This window comes from Macrobrachium rosenbergii, chromosome 40, assembly GCF_040412425.1.
Source record: "Macrobrachium rosenbergii isolate ZJJX-2024 chromosome 40, ASM4041242v1, whole genome shotgun sequence".
NCBI classification, from domain to species: domain Eukaryota; kingdom Metazoa; phylum Arthropoda; class Malacostraca; order Decapoda; family Palaemonidae; genus Macrobrachium; species Macrobrachium rosenbergii.
Genome location: NC_089780.1, coordinates 28,095,444 through 28,112,099, shown reverse-complemented (window position 1 = coordinate 28,112,099; position 16,656 = coordinate 28,095,444). Strand labels below are relative to the sequence as shown.

At 46.6% G+C, this 16,656-nt stretch overlaps 1 protein-coding gene and 1 long non-coding RNA gene across 8 annotated transcripts in view; one reads left to right on the top strand and one right to left on the bottom strand.

The window, feature by feature from the left end:
• The window catches only part of LOC136826296 (uncharacterized), a 236,496-nt gene that overhangs the window by 55,267 nt on the left and 164,573 nt on the right, over positions 1-16,656 (bottom strand). The gene's annotated exons all lie outside the window — the stretch shown is intronic.
• LOC136826292 (RNA polymerase II-associated protein 1) overlaps positions 1-16,656 on the top strand; it is a 62,300-nt gene that overhangs the window by 1,900 nt on the left and 43,744 nt on the right. For 4 of the 6 annotated variants that reach the window (XM_067083514.1, XM_067083516.1, XM_067083515.1 and 1 more), the window contains exons 2-3: positions 12,277-12,429; positions 12,589-12,684. In XM_067083514.1, the coding sequence (XP_066939615.1) occupies positions 12,282-12,429; positions 12,589-12,684 (244 nt within the window). In that variant the 5' untranslated portion in view covers positions 12,277-12,281. The remainder of the gene's footprint in view (positions 1-12,276; positions 12,430-12,588; positions 12,685-16,656) is intronic. The other 2 variants (XM_067083518.1, XM_067083519.1) reach the window with 1 other exon arrangement.

Below are 16,656 nucleotides of genomic sequence, written 5' to 3'. Positions count from 1 at the left end.
TTAGCTAGTTTATTCAGACTTGTGACTTATTGTGACTTAGTATGTGAGATTCTAGTGTCTGGTATTAGGTATTGCAGCAAAGGCTGTAATACTAGACTTACTTCTGCTAAATATGACTCGCACACTTTGTGTTGCCATTGTAGAGGGCAAATTTGCGCGTTTGAACTTAAATGTGACGAATGCAAAGACTGGGATCAGGGTACATGGAAAGTTTTGGAAGCACATCCAAATAGACTCCAAAGAGACAGAGAAAGGCGGCTGCTAGAGCCAAGGGTAAAGGTTTAGCTAGTCAGGTTTCTGTTCCAAAATCAGATATTGCTTCTCAACCTGTGCATTCTACACCTCTACCTGTGTTCTCCCTGATCACCAGCCCTCTGACTTTTCCTCAAACTCTGTTACATGGCTTCCATTCTTCTGAACCCGATGCCATCGCCATCCTAGAAGCTAGAATTGACCAAAAGTTTGGTCTGCTTGTTAATACCATAACCCAAATAGGGTCTTTGGTTAAGGCCTGTATGGATCAGGTAAGTGCAATCAGTGTTGGTGCAAGTGCAGTGCAAGTGGAGGAGGTAGCTACTCGTCCCACCAATGCTCCTAGACAAAGGTCATTGTTAGGCTTCCCCAAACCTGAGAGGAAGCAAACCAGAAGTCCAAGGGAAGTCGGTGGGGTTTGCCCACGGGTAGTTGCCCCCTCAGCTGAGCCTGTTGATCGAACACAGGACTCAGCGGTTCGCCATTGGACAGGCGTTCATACAGATGTGCATGCTCTGTCATCCTGTGATTCAGATACCAGTGCGGACAGGGGGCGTAAATGGTTTTCAAAAGCTTCAAGGCCATTGAAAAGGCATGCTCCTTCCACTGAGCACGCTTCCCCGCTCCCATGTAAGATTCCCAGGGAACAAGAGCACAGTTCTCATCCCTCCTGCAGTTTTTGGGCTAGCTCTGAGCAGGTTGTGCATAACACGGTGACGGAGAGCCAGTCTTTGACGTGGCATTCCTCACCCAAGTTGTCTGAGCATGCAGTGTCAAAGTGTTCTGTGTCCAAACGTCCAGTGTCTGAATGCCTAACTTCCAGTCCTGATCTGCTTGTGCATGACACTTCGATGACAGTGAGCCAGTCTATGATGTGGCATTCCTCATCCAAGTTGTCCGAGCGTCCAGCGGCTGAGCACCTGGTTTCCGAACTTGTAGTTTCCGACCGTTCTGTGTTGAAGCGTCCAACTTCCCAGCGAACAGTGTCCGAATGCCCAGTGTCGGACCGCATGATGTCAGATCACCCAGTATCTGAGCGATCAGGCTACGAGTACTTGGTGTCCAAGAGCCCAACTGCTGAGCGGCGCCCAGTGTCCGTACCCCAGTTTCCGAGCGCCATGTGCCAGAATTCTCGCCTCCGGTACGCTTGGCGCCAGAAGCCAAATGTTTGGCGCCAAAGCCTGCTGTCACGGCAGTTGGATAACATCCTTGGGCTTTTACGAAAGCAATCTGCAGCTACACAGGATCAGGCGGACATAGCTCCTTCTCCCATTACATCAAATGAGGAAGCCGATGAAGAAGCCGTTGATCAAGATCATCTACGTCAGTGTATTAGGCCCTCTTGAGGTACTTCCTATTCTGCTGTCCGACTTTCTTCTCTTTTGGACCTTCATCACCTTGTTCAGCCTTCATGATGAGACAGCCAGTAGAGGCCTCTTTAACTAATTTTATCACAAAAAGTCCTCTTTCATTCTCTAGGAAGGCATTATGGACACTGACAGTTGGTTAGCAGGAAAGAGAGAGGTGGGAAAATACAGCTGGGAGTCTCTGCCTCCTCCCAAATGGTACTTCTCCAGCCTTGTGGACGTACGAAGATCGGAACTAACTCCACTAAGATTATGTTCACATCTTCAGAATTGGACCACACTGTGAAAGATATTTTTAAGGTCTTTGAAGTATTCAGCTTCTCTCCAAGAGTGGACAATCGGGGCATTGGCCAAGAAAATAGAAGATTGTAATACACTTCAAGAGGACTTCACTGCAGACTGGCTGAGAGTTCTCTTGTGTGCAGTTAAGTTAGCCATAGAGGGATGGGTCCCAGGAGCTGGCTACCTTACCTCTCCATGGGGTTCTTAAGAAAAGGGAACTGTGGCGTACCTTTACCTCCAAAGGTGTGACTCTCTGGATGCAACGAGAGATCTGCTCTCCTGTTTGCACCTTTAGATCTGTCAGTGTTATTCCCCAGAGCTAAATAGAACAGATCATTGTGCAAAGAACATTTTTAAGAAGTCAAAGTAGGACCTTTTGTTGCAGTGGACAAGGTGTGCCATTGGAACCAAAATGGCACTAGTCTTTTCAGCATGAGAACTGCCTCCCCGTTGCAACAGCAGCCCTTTTGAGGCAGAAGAATGAAATTTCAGCCCTGCCCGCGCTCGAATCTGCAATCTGTTCGGCCAACCAAGAAGTCGTCCTCCAAACTGGCCTCTAGCAAGTGAGGTTCCAGTCCTCCGTGTTCCCGTAGGAGCCAGGCTTCTCCAGTTTTGGGACAAATGGGAAGCCTGGAATGCAGAACCCTGGGTAGTAAAAGTCCTACAAGAGGGCTATGCCATCCCATTCAGGGAAAAACCTCCTTTGACATCCTCGCCCATCAGCTTAGCAGCCTACTCGGAAGGCTCGGAGAGGTTTTTGGCCCTGAAGGAAGAAGTATCATTGCTACTCAGGAAAAGAGCTGTGGAGTTGGTCAAGGACATAAGCACAGAGGGGTTTTATAACTGTCTGTTCATCATCCCCAAGACATCAGGAGGTTTGGAGACCAGTCCTAGACATCAGTGCATTGAACCTTTTTGTGCAGACCACCAAGTTCAAAATGGAAACGAACCGTTCAGTCCTCTCAGCCATTCATCAGGGAGACTGGACGTTTACAATTGACATGGAGGATGCTTACTTCCATGTCCCAGTACATCCGGACTCAAGGAAGTATCTGCGGTTTGTATTCCAGGGCAGGGTCTTTCAGCTCAGGGCTCTCTGTCCCAGCCTCTCTACAGCTCTGCAAGTATTCACCCATGTCCTCGACCCTGTAGCGAGATGGCTCCATCTCATGGGAATCAACATCTTTTGTTCATGAAACTTACCTGAGATATATATATAGCTGTATTCTCCGAAGACCGACAGAATTTCAAAACTTACGACACACGCAGTGGGGCCAGGTGGTTAGTACCCATTCCGCCGCTGGGAGGCGGGTATCAGGAACCATTCCCATTTTCTATTCAGATTTTTCTCTGTTGCCGGTACTGTCAACACCTGTTGTCAATACCTTCCGTCGTTGGATTTCGAAAACTTTTTGCCACTTGAGTATTCTGATTGTCTTTTGGTTTTTTGACTTTGGATTTGTGGATAAGCATACGCTATTGTGGACTGTTTTTGATTTTGCTTTGACTTTTCTTTGGTTACGATGTCTGGATCTAGTTCTGCTAGTTTCAGGGTGTGTGGTGTGAAAGAGTGTAAGGTGAGGCTACCGAAAGCTTCGGTAGATCCTCACACTATATGCATGAAGTGTAGAGGGCATGCTTGTTTGTTTGATGATCGTTGTAAGGAGTGTGAGGCTTTGCCTGATGCCGATTAGAAGAATTATGATTCATATGTGCGCAAGTTAGAGCGTGACAGGATCAGGAGGTCTTCCTCCAGAAGTGTGTCGGCTGGTAGGAGTCAGGGTAATATTTTGTCACCTGTTAACCCTTCTGTAGACTCTGTTTCACCTAACCCTGTGGTGTTGCCTTCTAGGCCCTGAGGTTGTGTCTGCGGGAGGTAATGCCTTGACGGAGATTTTGAACTCTATCCGTTCCTTGAGTCTAAAGTGACTTGCCATCGAAAGTGTAGTGAAGTGCAGTGATCCCCTAGTGTTGTGGAGGGGGCGTCAGATCGGCCCTATAATGCCTCTAGGCCTAGACCTCTGTCGGACTCCCAGGACTCAGGGAGTGGGCAAGTCGAAAGCCGCAAGAGGGTTATGGGGCTCCCCACCGATCTGGCGTTCCTTCAGCAGGACCTGATGTCGATTCCCAGGCTGCCAAGGATCGTGCTCGCGCACGCATCCTTAAGGATTGCTTCTCGTCTTCCAAGGCGCCCTCCCCACGCAAGGGGTGGAGCTCGGAGGACTCTCGCTTTCAAGAGGAGCTTCGGAGAGGAGGACGCTTCACGTCCTCTTTCTCGTGTGCGTTGCCTCTTCACCTGAATGGTTTGGCGATTTCCACCGCAGAAGAGACCAAGACATCTACCGACGAGGACGCTTTTGAGTGCCCCAGTCGCTCCAGGGAAAGAGCTGTCGTTGCCCCTGGGAGAAGGAAGAGGGCGTCCCCTCACCCCTCGTCTTCTCACAGGAGCAGCCCTTCTCCTGAGAGGGAGTCTTCTCCTTCTAAACGAATTTTGCTTGATATGCAGCGGAAGTTGACTTCTCCTTGCTGAGAGAGGGAGCCTGAGCAGCGTCAATGCCTTAAGGATTTGAAGCTGCCTATCAAGAGGTCTAAGAAGTCTCCTCTCCTGCTCCTCATTCGTCTTCTTCGCCTGCGTTCTCCCAGCCGCCCTCATCGCTCGTTGGATCGCTGTCGACACTGGTCGCATCGATCAGACGTTCCTCAAGCTGCTGGACCTGATGCTTCCCATGCTCGCCCAAGACGCCCTCTCGCAACTCGGCAAGACGCCGGCTGGACGCGCGGCAGGACGTTCGGCTCAACGCTCGTCTGGACGCTTGGCAGCACGCTTGTCAGGACGCTCTGCAAGACGCTCGGCAGCACGCTCGTCAGGACGCTCATCAGGACGCTCGGCAAGATGCTCGATTGGTCGCTCGGCAGCACTCTCGGCAGGACGCTCGACAGGACGCTCCTTTCTCAGTTTTGCGGGTTGCCTTCAGAGCTTTATGCAATTGATTCTTCCCAAGCAGAGGTCCCATTTGCCGGATCGGACCACAAGGCCTTAGACTTCCCCAGGTTCGGAAGTTCTCCTGTTGCTCCCCGTTGAAGAGGAGAGGTGTCTAGTGAGTCGGAGTCTGCAGAAGCAGGAGCAGCCTCCCTAAGTCGTCTTCTTTGGACTACCAGGTTTTGACCAGCCTGCTAAGGGACTTGTTTGCAGATAAGTTTCAGCCTTCTGCCCCTCTCTCCCCTCCTTCGCAGTTAGCCTCTTCAAGGTGAGGAGATCGCCTGGTTTCCTGCAGATGAAGACTTCGCTTTCTGCTACCAAGAGAGCGTTTAAGAAGATCAATACTTGGATGGACGATTGGAAGACCCAAGGCAAGACTTCCTTTGCCCTGCCTCCGTCTAAGTTTGAGCGGAAAGGCGGGAATGTGGTATGAGACAGGAGAGGAAGTCGGTTCCAGAGTTCCTTCCTCTCCCCAAGGAGACTTCGCTAGTTTAGTCGACGCTCCAGGAGGAGGTCCCTCCTTTCTTCCGCTAAGGTGGCTTGGACACTTTCAGAGATGGACCATCACCTCAAAGGGCTTTTCCCGCACGATGGAAGTTTTCAACTTTTTGGATTGGTGCTTGGGGCCTTGGACTTGAAGACTCGAAGTCCTGACTCGATTAGTCTGGGGAGCTGTCCAGCGTGTTGTCTTGTGCATGGACAAGGCCGTCAGGGATGGCGGCTGATGAACTGGCTGCTCATTTTGGTACAACCCTCTTGAAGAAGAGGGCCTTATATTGTAACTTCACTACACGCAAAGTCAGTTTCTCCTTTGCAGAGGGCAGAATTGCTTTTCGCCCCTCTATCTAGCCATCTCTTCCCCCAGTCCTTGATCAAGGATCTCTCTGCCAGCCTTAAGGAGAAGGCTACTCAAGACCTCCTAGCCCAGTCTTCCAGACGTCCAGATGTCCCCTCCACTTCCTCTCAGGGACAAGCTTCTAAGAGGCAGAAGCCCTTTCGTGGAAGAGCTTCCTCCTCAAGGTCGTTTCCTCGAGGAAGAGCGTCTCAGAGGTGGAGCCCTTCTTCCCAACCTAGGGGCAAGAAATGATATTTCGGACCTCCAGACACCTGTAGGAGCCAGGCTTCTTTCTGTTTGTGAATGCCTGGAGAGCAAGAGGGACGGACTCCTGGTCCCTAAATGTCATCAAGAAAGGCTACAAGATCCCGTTCCTCGAGTTTCCACCGCTGTGCTCAACGCCCAGGGATCTGTCGCCCTCCTACCACCAAGAGAAGCAACAGATCCTTTTCGATCTGCTCGACCAGATGCTCGAGAAGAGAGCCATAGAGCACGTCCTGGAGTTGGATTCCCAGGTTCTACAACGGCTCTTTCTGGTTCCAAAACAGTCGGGGAGGGTGGAGACCAGTCCTAGACGTCAGCAGACTGAACCGTTTTGTGGTGAAGGAGAGTTTCAAGATGGAGACATCTCAGTCGGTTCTTAGGAGCTTTAAGACCAGGCGATTGGATGGTTTCGCTGGACCTCCAGGACGCCTACTTTCACGTCCCCATTCATCATCAGTCAAGGAAGTACTTGAGGTTTGTCCTGGGGGGACGAGTTTACCAATTCAGAGCTCTTTGCTTCGGGCTAAGTACAGCACCGATGGTCTTCACGGTGCTGATGAGGAACGTGGCACGATGGCTTCACCTAGCGGGCATAAGGATCTCGCTTTATTTGGACGATTGGCTCATTCGAGCATCGTCGGAGGAGAGGTGTCTGGAGGACCTGCATACGACTTTAGAGTTGACGAAGTCCCTGGGACTTCTGGTGAATTTCGAAAAGTCACATCTGATCCCTACTCAGTCCATCGTTTATCTGGGGATTCGGATGGATTCAGTGGTTTTTCGAGCGTTTCCGTCCCAGGAACGTCAGCAGCACTGCTTAGACAAAGTTTCAGCCTTCCTGGGGAAAGAAACATGCTTGGTGAGGGAATGGATGAGTCTGCTGGGGACCATTTCATCGCTGGAGAAGTTTGTTTCCCTGGGGTGACTGCATCTCAGACCGCTCCAGTTTTTCTTGGAGGAGAACTGGGAAGACAAGGAGGACCTAGAGGAGACTCTGAAGATCTCTCTCTCTGTCAAGGACCATCTAAGGTGGTGGCTCGATCCCACGAAGTTGGCAGAAGGGGTTTCTCTCCTTCAGAACCCAGACCTAGTGTTGTTTTCCGACGTGTCCACGTCGGGATGGGGAGCAAGACTAGGGGAGGAAGTGTCAGGCACCTGGAGAGGGGAACAAGTGTCCTGGCACATCAATCTAAAAGAACTGGGAGCGATTTTCCTGGCCCTCCAATTCTTCGAAGATCAGGTTGCAGGCCGAGTGGTGCAGATCAACTCGGACAACACCACAGCCCTGGCGTACCTCAAGAAACAGGGAGGTACTCACTCTCGGTCCCTGTTCATGCTTGCAAGGAGATCCTGCTGTGGGCCCATGCTCGGGGCAGATTACGCTATTCTCACAAGATTCATTGGCAGGGAGTCGAGAATGTTCGCGCGGATCTTCTCAGTCAGCAACATCAACTTCTTCCGACCGAGTGGACCCTGCACGAAGAGGTATGTCAGGAACTGTGGAGGCTTTGGGGGACGTCCCTTGGTGGACCTGTTCGCGACGTCCAGGACGAAAAGGCTGCCTTTACTGCTCTCCTGTCCTCGACCCAGGAGCAGTAGCAATAGATGCCCTTCTCTGGGACTGGAAGGATCTGGACCTTTATGCCTTTCCCCCCTTCAAGATCTTGGGGAAGTCATCAGGAAGTTTGTGGCTTCAGAAGGGTCAAGGATGACGTTAATCGCCCCTTTTGGCCTTCAGCAGAGTGGTTCACAGAGGTCATGACATTCCTGGTGGACTTCCCAAGGACGCTTCCCATGAGAGTCGATCTTCTCAGACAGCCCCACTTCGAGAGGTACCACAAAAACCTCCCCGCTCTGAGTCTGACTGCTTTCAGACTATCGAAAAGTTGGCCAGAACGAGGGGTTTTTCAAGACCAGTGGCAAGGGCTATTGCCAGCGCCAGGAGAGCCTCCTCCAATGCGGTGTACCAGTCAAGTGGGCCAACTTCAGGAGATGGTGTAAGCTCAAGGGGATTTCCTCAACCACGACCTCTGTGTCCCAGATAGCCGACTTCCTTTTTTATTTGAGGAAGGTACAAAAACTGGCAGTCCCGACCATCAAAGGTTATAGAAGTATGCTGTCAGCAGTCTTTTAGGCATAGAGGCCTCGACTTAACCGACAACAAAGACCTTCACGATCTTTTAAGGTCTTTTGAAACCACTAAGGTGGCTCAGCCAAGGCTGCCTTCCTGGAATTTGGATGTAGTTCTAAAATTCCTTATGTCCAGTCAGTTTTGAACCTCTACATTCTGCAACCTTGAAAGATGTGACTAGAAAGACTGTCTTCCTAACTGCTCTGGCGACAGCGAAGAGAGTTAGTGAAGTTCAAGCAATCAGTAAGCATATAGGTTTTAGAGGCCATAATGCTGTATGTTCTCTAAGCCCTTTGTTTCTAGCTAAGAATGAGAACCCGTCTACCCCTTGGCCCAGGACCTTCGAGATTAAGGGTTTGACGGAAATTCTTGGACAAGAACCAGAGAGAGTCCTGTGTCCTGTCAGGGCTCTCAAATTTTATTTGCAGACTACTAAGAAAAGTCGAGGACCTTCGGACAATCTGTGGTGCTCAGTCAAAAGGCCAGATTTGCCTTTGTGTCCAAGAATGCACTGGCGTTCTTTTAAGAAGCACCATTTTAGACGCCCATTCTGACTGTCAAGACAGTGACATGAGTCTATGGAAAGTCAAGGCTCACGAAGTGAGAACCATTGCTACCTCAGTGGCTTTCCAGAGGAATATGTCTCTCAATGACATTCTGGGGGCCACTTTTTGGCGAAGCAATTCGGTGTTCGCTTTGCACTACCTAACTGATGTGAAGACGACATTACGAAGAATTGCTGTGCGTTAGGGCCTTACGTTTCCGCGAAGATGCGATTTTGGGGCAGAGAGCGACACTCATCCTATCCTGTAGAAAATGGTTAGGTGTGTTTTTATTTTGGTTGTTGTTTTTTGTTTTATGGTTGTTGGGTCGGCCACCGGGGTGGATGTCCCAGTCCTTAGCTTATGTTATGGCATCATGACGTAGCTAGGCTTGGTCAGGTGGTTGGTTATGGTTCGTTTGCCCTCACAGTTTGGTCATATGGTCTAGTTGCATTGTGGTCTCGCCCCGTTGACAGATCATCTAGAACTCACCAGCTACATAGGTCACTACCTTGCTGGAGACTAGTAAAGCAGAAGCAGGCTTGGTTGACAGTAATCACTATGCTAACAGGTAAGGAACCAAGGAGTCAATCGCCTACATATATTTGTTTCCTAAATCCTATTCTGTCTCTTCCCACCTCCAATGGTGGGATTCAGCTATATATATATCTGTCAGGTAAGTCTCATGAACAAAATGATATTTTAATGATAAAATAAAGTTTGTTCATACTTACCTGGCAGATATATATAATCTTAGTGCCCACCCACCTCCCCTCAGGAGACAGTGGCACTAGAAAATCTGAATAGAAAATGGGAATGGTTCCTGTACTAACCACCTGGCCCCACTGCGTGTGTTGTAAGTTTTTGAAATTCTGTCGGTCTTCGGAGAATACAGCTATATATATATCTGCCAGGTAAGTATGAACAAACTTTATTTTATCACTAAAATATCATATTTATATCTGGACGACTGGCCACTACGCTCCCCATCGAAGAAAAGATGCATGGAAGACCTTCAAAAGACTCCTACTGGCCCAAGAGTTGGGTCTTTTAACCAATGTCCAGAAATCCCAATTTACTCCGACACAGTTGATTCTCTAGTTGGGGATGAGGATCAATGCTCTGACTTTTTGGGCTTTTCCGTCCCACAAAAGAATTCAAGACTGCTTGAAGAAAGTAAGAAAGTTCATATCTCACCCATTGTGCACAGCCAACAAGTGGATGAGTCTGCTGGGCACTCTCTCCTCCATCAAGAAGTTCGTGCCTTTAGGAAGATTACATACAAGAATCCTACAATTCTTCCTAAAGGCCAGCTGGCATAGGAAAACTCTCCCAGACTCCTTCATGTTCCGCATCACTCTCGAAATCAAGGAGGATCTTCAGTAGTGGCTTGCAGAGGACAAGTTCTCAATAGGAAAGTCATTGCTGAAACCCAACCTAACGTTGTACTCAGATGTGTCAGATCTGGGTGGGGGTGCTTTTGATCGACATGGAAATATCCAGGAAGTGTTTGTTGGAAGAGAAGAAATTACATATAAATGTAAGGGAATTGAAGACAATTCACTTGGCCCTTCAAACATTTTGCGACAGAGATTGGCCCTTCAAACATTTTGCGACAGAGACTTACGGCAAGACAATCACAGTCCACTCGGACAACACAGCCGCATTGGCCTACATCAAATATCAGGGAGGGACTCATTCCTTTTCCCTTTACGATGCGGCCAAGGATCTTCTTTTCTGGACAGAGATCAACTGTACCAGGATAATAACTCGCTTCTTCCAGGGAAAGTTAAACGTTCTGGCGGACGAGTTAAGTCGTTGCAGACAGGTCCTTCCAACAGAATGGACACTGAATCCACAGGTGTTCACCAACCTGTGGAAATGGTTGGGAAAACTGTCGGTAGACCTGTTTGTGACGTCAAGGAACCATTGCCTCCCTGCCTACTGTTCTCCAGCCCAGATCCTCAGGCATGGGCGACGGGTGCCATGCTGCAGGACTAGTCGGACTTAGATGTCTGCACCTTCCCACCATTCAGCATGGTGAGGGAAGTCCTAAACAAGTTCATGACCCACACCAATGTGTCCATGACACTTGTAGTTCCGTTTTGGCCACAGAAGAAGTGGTTCCTGGACCTTCTCAGTTTTAATAGACTTCCCCAGACTTCTACCTCAGAAGAGAAGCCTTCTAAAGCAGCCTCACTTCCATCGCTTCCATCTAGGCTTATCCGCTCTCACTCTGACAGGCTTCAGACTGTCAGGGAGCTTGTCAGAGTGAAGGGTTTTTCGAGAAAAGCTGCAGAAGCAATTGCCAAATACAGACGTCAGTCTTCCACTAATGTCTACCAGGTGAAGTGGACAATCTTTCGTGACTGGTGCCGAAGACACGGCGTATCATCTTCTAAAACCTCTGTAGCACAGATCACTGATTTCTTAATATTTCTGAGGTCCTCTCGAGATCTGACCACCTCTACAATCAGAGGTTATAGATCTATGCTAAACTCTGTGTTTAGACATAGAGGTCTCGAGTTGTCTGCTAAACAAGACATAAGCAATCTAATCAAGTCCCTAGATACTACGAAGCAAGAGAAGTCTACGTCAGTTGCCTGGAATCTAGATGTCGTCCTCAAATGGCTTCCCAGCCCTACGCTTGAGCCCCTTCATGCTTTATCACTGAGAGATTTAACCAGAAAGACTCTCATTTTAGTAGCTTTAGTTATGACAAAGAGGATCAGCGAATTACATGCCTTCAATAAGCGAGTAGGTTTTTGGCAAGGAGATGCGGTTTGCTCATCCACACTTGGATTCCTGGCAAAGAACGAAACCCCATCTACCTCTTCTAAGACCTGAATATCAATCACAGTGGAATTCTCAACTATCCTCTTGTCTTCATTTGTTCTGGTAATGCGTCTTAGGTTTTGTAATCCTGAGCACTTCATATGACACCTTGTGATACATTCAGGACACAGTACAGAGATCACCCTCACATCTTTCCCACAACAATTACATGGCCACTCACCTGTTTTTCCTTTGCAGTTACCATAGGTTTTGTTGTGCTTAAACTGATATTCAGCTCTCACCTCTCTATTCCATTCTTACTCCTTTTAAACATTTCCACCACCTCTTCTTCATGTTCTGCTGATAGCACTGTGTCATCCACATAAAGCAGCTCTCAGCGGACCCGGTTTCCACTCTCCTTTTTAGCTTTTTCCTTTACTGTGATAAACAGTTTCTGGTACCCTCCACATTCTTATGTGAATAAAATGATAGATTTTCCGTTTCATTAATCCACACAAATTTTTAAATAATATGGGTCTCATTTTTTATTGTAAGTCTCCTTCTTCCAACTTCACTGAGTAGATTTAGCATGTTGAGATTCAGAAATGACAGTTGATAAAGTAATAAAATGAGACTTTCCCCTTGTGTTGTGGTGTGCATCTCAAACAATATAAAATCTTCTCCTTGCTAGAATAATTCCATCTGTCACCTAATTAGTCCTGTAGCAAGTTATTTGCAGAATAACGTAAGGGTGTATGTCAATGAAACTTGACTATTGTATGATTTAGTAAACAACTTATTTCTTATCAGTTTTGTGAAACTGTTAATGACTTTCTGTATTCCTGAAGGCAACATGTTTCAACGACCTCATAAGGATGAAACGGATGAAGATTTACAAAAGCAGGAAGATGCATGGAAGTCACAACAATTCAGTCCTTCAGCAAAGGTCATTCACGTTAATAAACGCAAGACTGATGAAGATAAATCTCAAAAAGGTGCAGGTAATGCTTTTAATTTTCTTTAGAAAATAAAAATTGAAGTGCATTTTGGTTCATCTTTTTAAGCTTAAATTACTCAAGTGCTGCCTTTGTGTCATTTGCTTGCTATTATATAAATACTGTAATTAGCAGTGTACATGACAGCAGTTTCTTTTGTTACAGATGGAGGAGAGGGGCCGAGGTCAAAATTTGGCCGTGAGCGGAACTCTAAGAAGAAAAAAGGAAATATTGTTGACAATACAGTCCTGAAAGAAGCAGGTTTGTCACTTATGGAATGTGTTATCCCTCTATCAGCTTTTATTTCTAATATCTGAAGTGTACAGACACACTTGCAAACTTACTGGTTTTACAGTTAATGTTACTGCCATTTTTGTAAACATTTCTCATACTATAAAACAGGTTTTGATGTAGGAAAAACCTATTTTTGGTAGTCGCTGTTGAGTCCTCAATGAGTTACCTTCCATGGTCTACCAGAGCTCCATGGTGACCAAACTAATATCAAAGAATTCTCTTCTAGTTGGTCTTTTGGCCAGGTATTGTGTTGTAATGATTAACATTATAACACGTGATGAAGTAGATAATGGACTCAAAGATAAGAGGGCACTTCCTTATCTTCAGTGAAGCTGAACCCAGTTTTTCAATGTCAAAAGAACCTGCAAGAAAGAGAAGTGACTATTGCGCATGCGTATCCGCACTCTTATTTACAACCGAGCTGTTAAAAGACCAGGAGCCATTACTCTCTGTTGGTCAATGCAGGTTGATCCCTTGCCCAAATCCCATGCATTTTCGTCAGGGAAGTGGGAGGGTTTTGAGGACTCAAGAGCGACTACCAAAAATAGGTTTTTCCTAGGTCAAAACCTGTTTTTTGATAGCGTAGTCGCTGCTTCGTCCTCAAGGAGCTTTACAAAGAAATTGACAGGTGACGAAAACGGCTTAAGCTCTCAATTTTTAATCCCAGCACCCCAAAGGAAATAACATTTCCAGTCCAAGGTCAAGCCACAGATTTCAAGTCCCGATCTTTATTCCAAATACTCTTCATGTTTTGATACCAAGGAACAAGAAACTATACATGAACTTACGTTTTAGGATGTAGTTCTACAGAGGTTTACCCAAGCATGCTGGGTTTGGTTGTAGTACTGTTGCCCCTCTCCCAGCGATGTTTAGCATACTCACACGTCAATAAGACCCCAGGTTTTCTGCTGCGGCACCTAGGGAATAAGACTAACCAAGCCACCTACTGATACACAGTGTAGTCGAATTTGTTCGAGCATGTGGCAGTAATTTAACTGATGACCACCCTGTACATTCAGACTTCTTCGAAAGAGACATTTCTGAAGAAGGCCAAAGACGTACAGTACTTACTTTCCTAACATCATGTGACCTATGGAAAGAGTGTGGATTTGCCATTTTAATGAGAAACACTACAATGACTCTCAGCCTTTGTAGGGAGAGTGGTTAGTTTGTGCTAATGTGTAGGAAAATAGGACCTTCTGGGGTGTTTGCCATGACTTCTAGGTAAACCTTAAGTGCTTGGACCGGGCATAATATCTTGTCTGCTAAATTGAGTTTTCTTATTAGAATGGATTTCCTTTTTAAAGATCCATATTCTTGGCCGGGAACGATGGGCCAGGGGACAATAATAATTGATGGTCAGCTATTTGCATGATGCATCGTCCTCATCTAAGAGAGCCCAATTCACTAATAAGAGCTCCTGATGTTAATGCAATCAAGATCACCTTTTGTAGCCTGTGTGTAGTGGTTGTATTGGGTCCACTGAATTGAGGGGTTAATAGAAGTCTAAGCGCTTTGTTCAGGGACCAAGTAACTGGAAGCCTTTCGGGAGTGGGCCTTTGTAGAGCACAAGACTGCAGAAGGGAAGTAACAACTTCTATACTGGAGCCAATCCCGAATCCATAAAGTAAGGGTTCCATTAATACAGCCTTGTATCCCATGACTGATGTAACCACAAGGCATTTGTCTTCAAAAGGGTACATAAGAAAAATAAAGCGTTTCTATAGAAATCTCAACTGGGCTCTCAGTTTGGATATAATCTAACCATATCTTCCATACGGACTGTTAACGCCGGTTACATGTACGTAATTTTTGCACTAGGTGCCTGGCAATATTGGGTGAGTAATTATCACAGCAGATATTTTTTAAAAATCTATACGTGAAGGTCTCAGTTCAGAAAGGGGGATGCGTAAGAGACTTTCCCTCCTACTGTCTGGGACAGAACAGCGGACACTAGTGGAATTGATCTTTTTGTCCGTTGTTGAGGTAATAGGAACCAATGCCTGTTTGGCCAATTTGGGGCTATTAAGGTTAGAAGTTTGCTCAAAACCTTTGAAATCTGGGACAGTGGAGGAAAAAGATATCATTCTCCCCTTGTTCCAGTCTTAAGGAAGGCATCTCTTGCTGTTGCTTGACTGTCCAGGTTTGGAGACACATATATTAAGAGTTTATGATTCTAGTATGTGGCAAATAGGTCCATTTCCAGCTGTGGAAGCATGCTGGCTATTTTTTGAAAAGAGTGGTTGTCCAACATCCACTCTGTTGATAGAGGGTCTGCTATTACAATGAGACCCCCTGTGAGGTGAACTGCAGACATGTGCCACTTCCTTGCTTGTGCCATCTGAAGGATGGCTAACATTACCATATTGAGAGGAGGTGAACATGATCCAGGCCTCTTGATGTAGGATATTGTGGTTATGTTCTCTCTCTTCTGGAGGTTTGAGTTTTTGATTGACAGAAAGACAGCCATCAGCTCCAGGAAATTGATATAAAAATTCCAGAGTAGCTGATCATCTCCCTGCCACCTGATGATCCTCCCAATGTCCTCCCGAGCTGTCAACGAGGCATCTGTGTTTGTCACTCCTACAGACGGAAGAGTCGGGATGACCTGTTTTGCCAGAGATTTCTTCCAAATCCAAGGCTGAAGTATCTCTCCAACTCTTTTAATTCTTTGACGAAGTCGGTCTTGCATTTTTTTTCTTGCATGCGGTAGCCAGAATTTGTTCACATTTTTAGTTGCAATATATGTATTGGATCTATTATTGATGAGAACTGCAGCGGGCCCATCTGCGTTCTGATTGCCACCTGGAAGCTGGGCTGTGCAAGGAACCTTTTGAGGACTTGCCTCATTCTGTTTTGAGTATGATGGGGAGAGACAACAGGCCGTGGAGAATATCCCAACACAGTCTCAGCCACTGAAAGTGTCTGCTGGGTGTGAGGCAGGATGTTTTCAAATTTATAATAAAACCTTTTGACTGTACTATAGTCTGTTGACCATTGCTCTTAGGTTTTTCAAGCACTTTTCTTGTGGGCCCCCCAGATCTTTTTGTTCGAGTTCTCGAATGAATACTGTTGCTAATTTTGTAAAATATTCTTTAGGCAATGTTTAGCCAAAGGGCATGACTTTGAATCTATACGTATCTTTTCCTATCCGGAACCTTAGGAAGGGGCGGAAGGGAATGGCTATTGGGATGTGCCAGTGTGCATCTTTCAGATCTATAGAAGCTATCTGAGTCCCTTTTGGAATGTGATTCAATGTACTTAGGCAACGGTAATTGTCCAAAACTTTCGGCAGACAATGTGCTTGTTCAATGTTGATTGGTTGAGAATCACTCTTCTTTTGGAGGAATCCTTTTTGAGGACAATGAAGAGACGTACTTGGTGGCGAATATACACATGTTTCTCAATGGGTCCCATTAACAGGGCCTTTCTGTACATATAAAAAATGCTGTCCCCCCACAGGGAAAACTTCCATTGTCTGTGATATGATCAAAGCTGACCCTCAACCAGTATAATTCCTCTTGGTATCTGCCTCCTCCTCCTCTGCCTTTGCCTTTGATAGACATTCCAGGTGTTGTTTTTCCTTTTCCCCTCCTATGAGATGGTTTTTCGACCTTGTGAAAAAGGATGGCTGTGAAGTTGTTGTTGTCCCTTTGCAGGAATTGTCCCTTCTGACCACCTACCTGTTTTTGAGGAAAAAATTTTTGGGGTGACTGAAGGCTTATATGATTTTGATCAAAGTAAGCCTTTTTGGGGTTGGGTAAAGGAAATTTTGGGTTCTTTGTTTCCCTGAATTCCCGTTTCCCCAGAAGAGCGTACACTGTACAATTCTGGTGGTGGGCATGCTCATTGAGTTGAGCCACAACAGACTCCTCAGAGATCTTACATAAGGGGTTACAATGTAATAATGCAGTGACATTGGAGAGTGATTTGATGGAG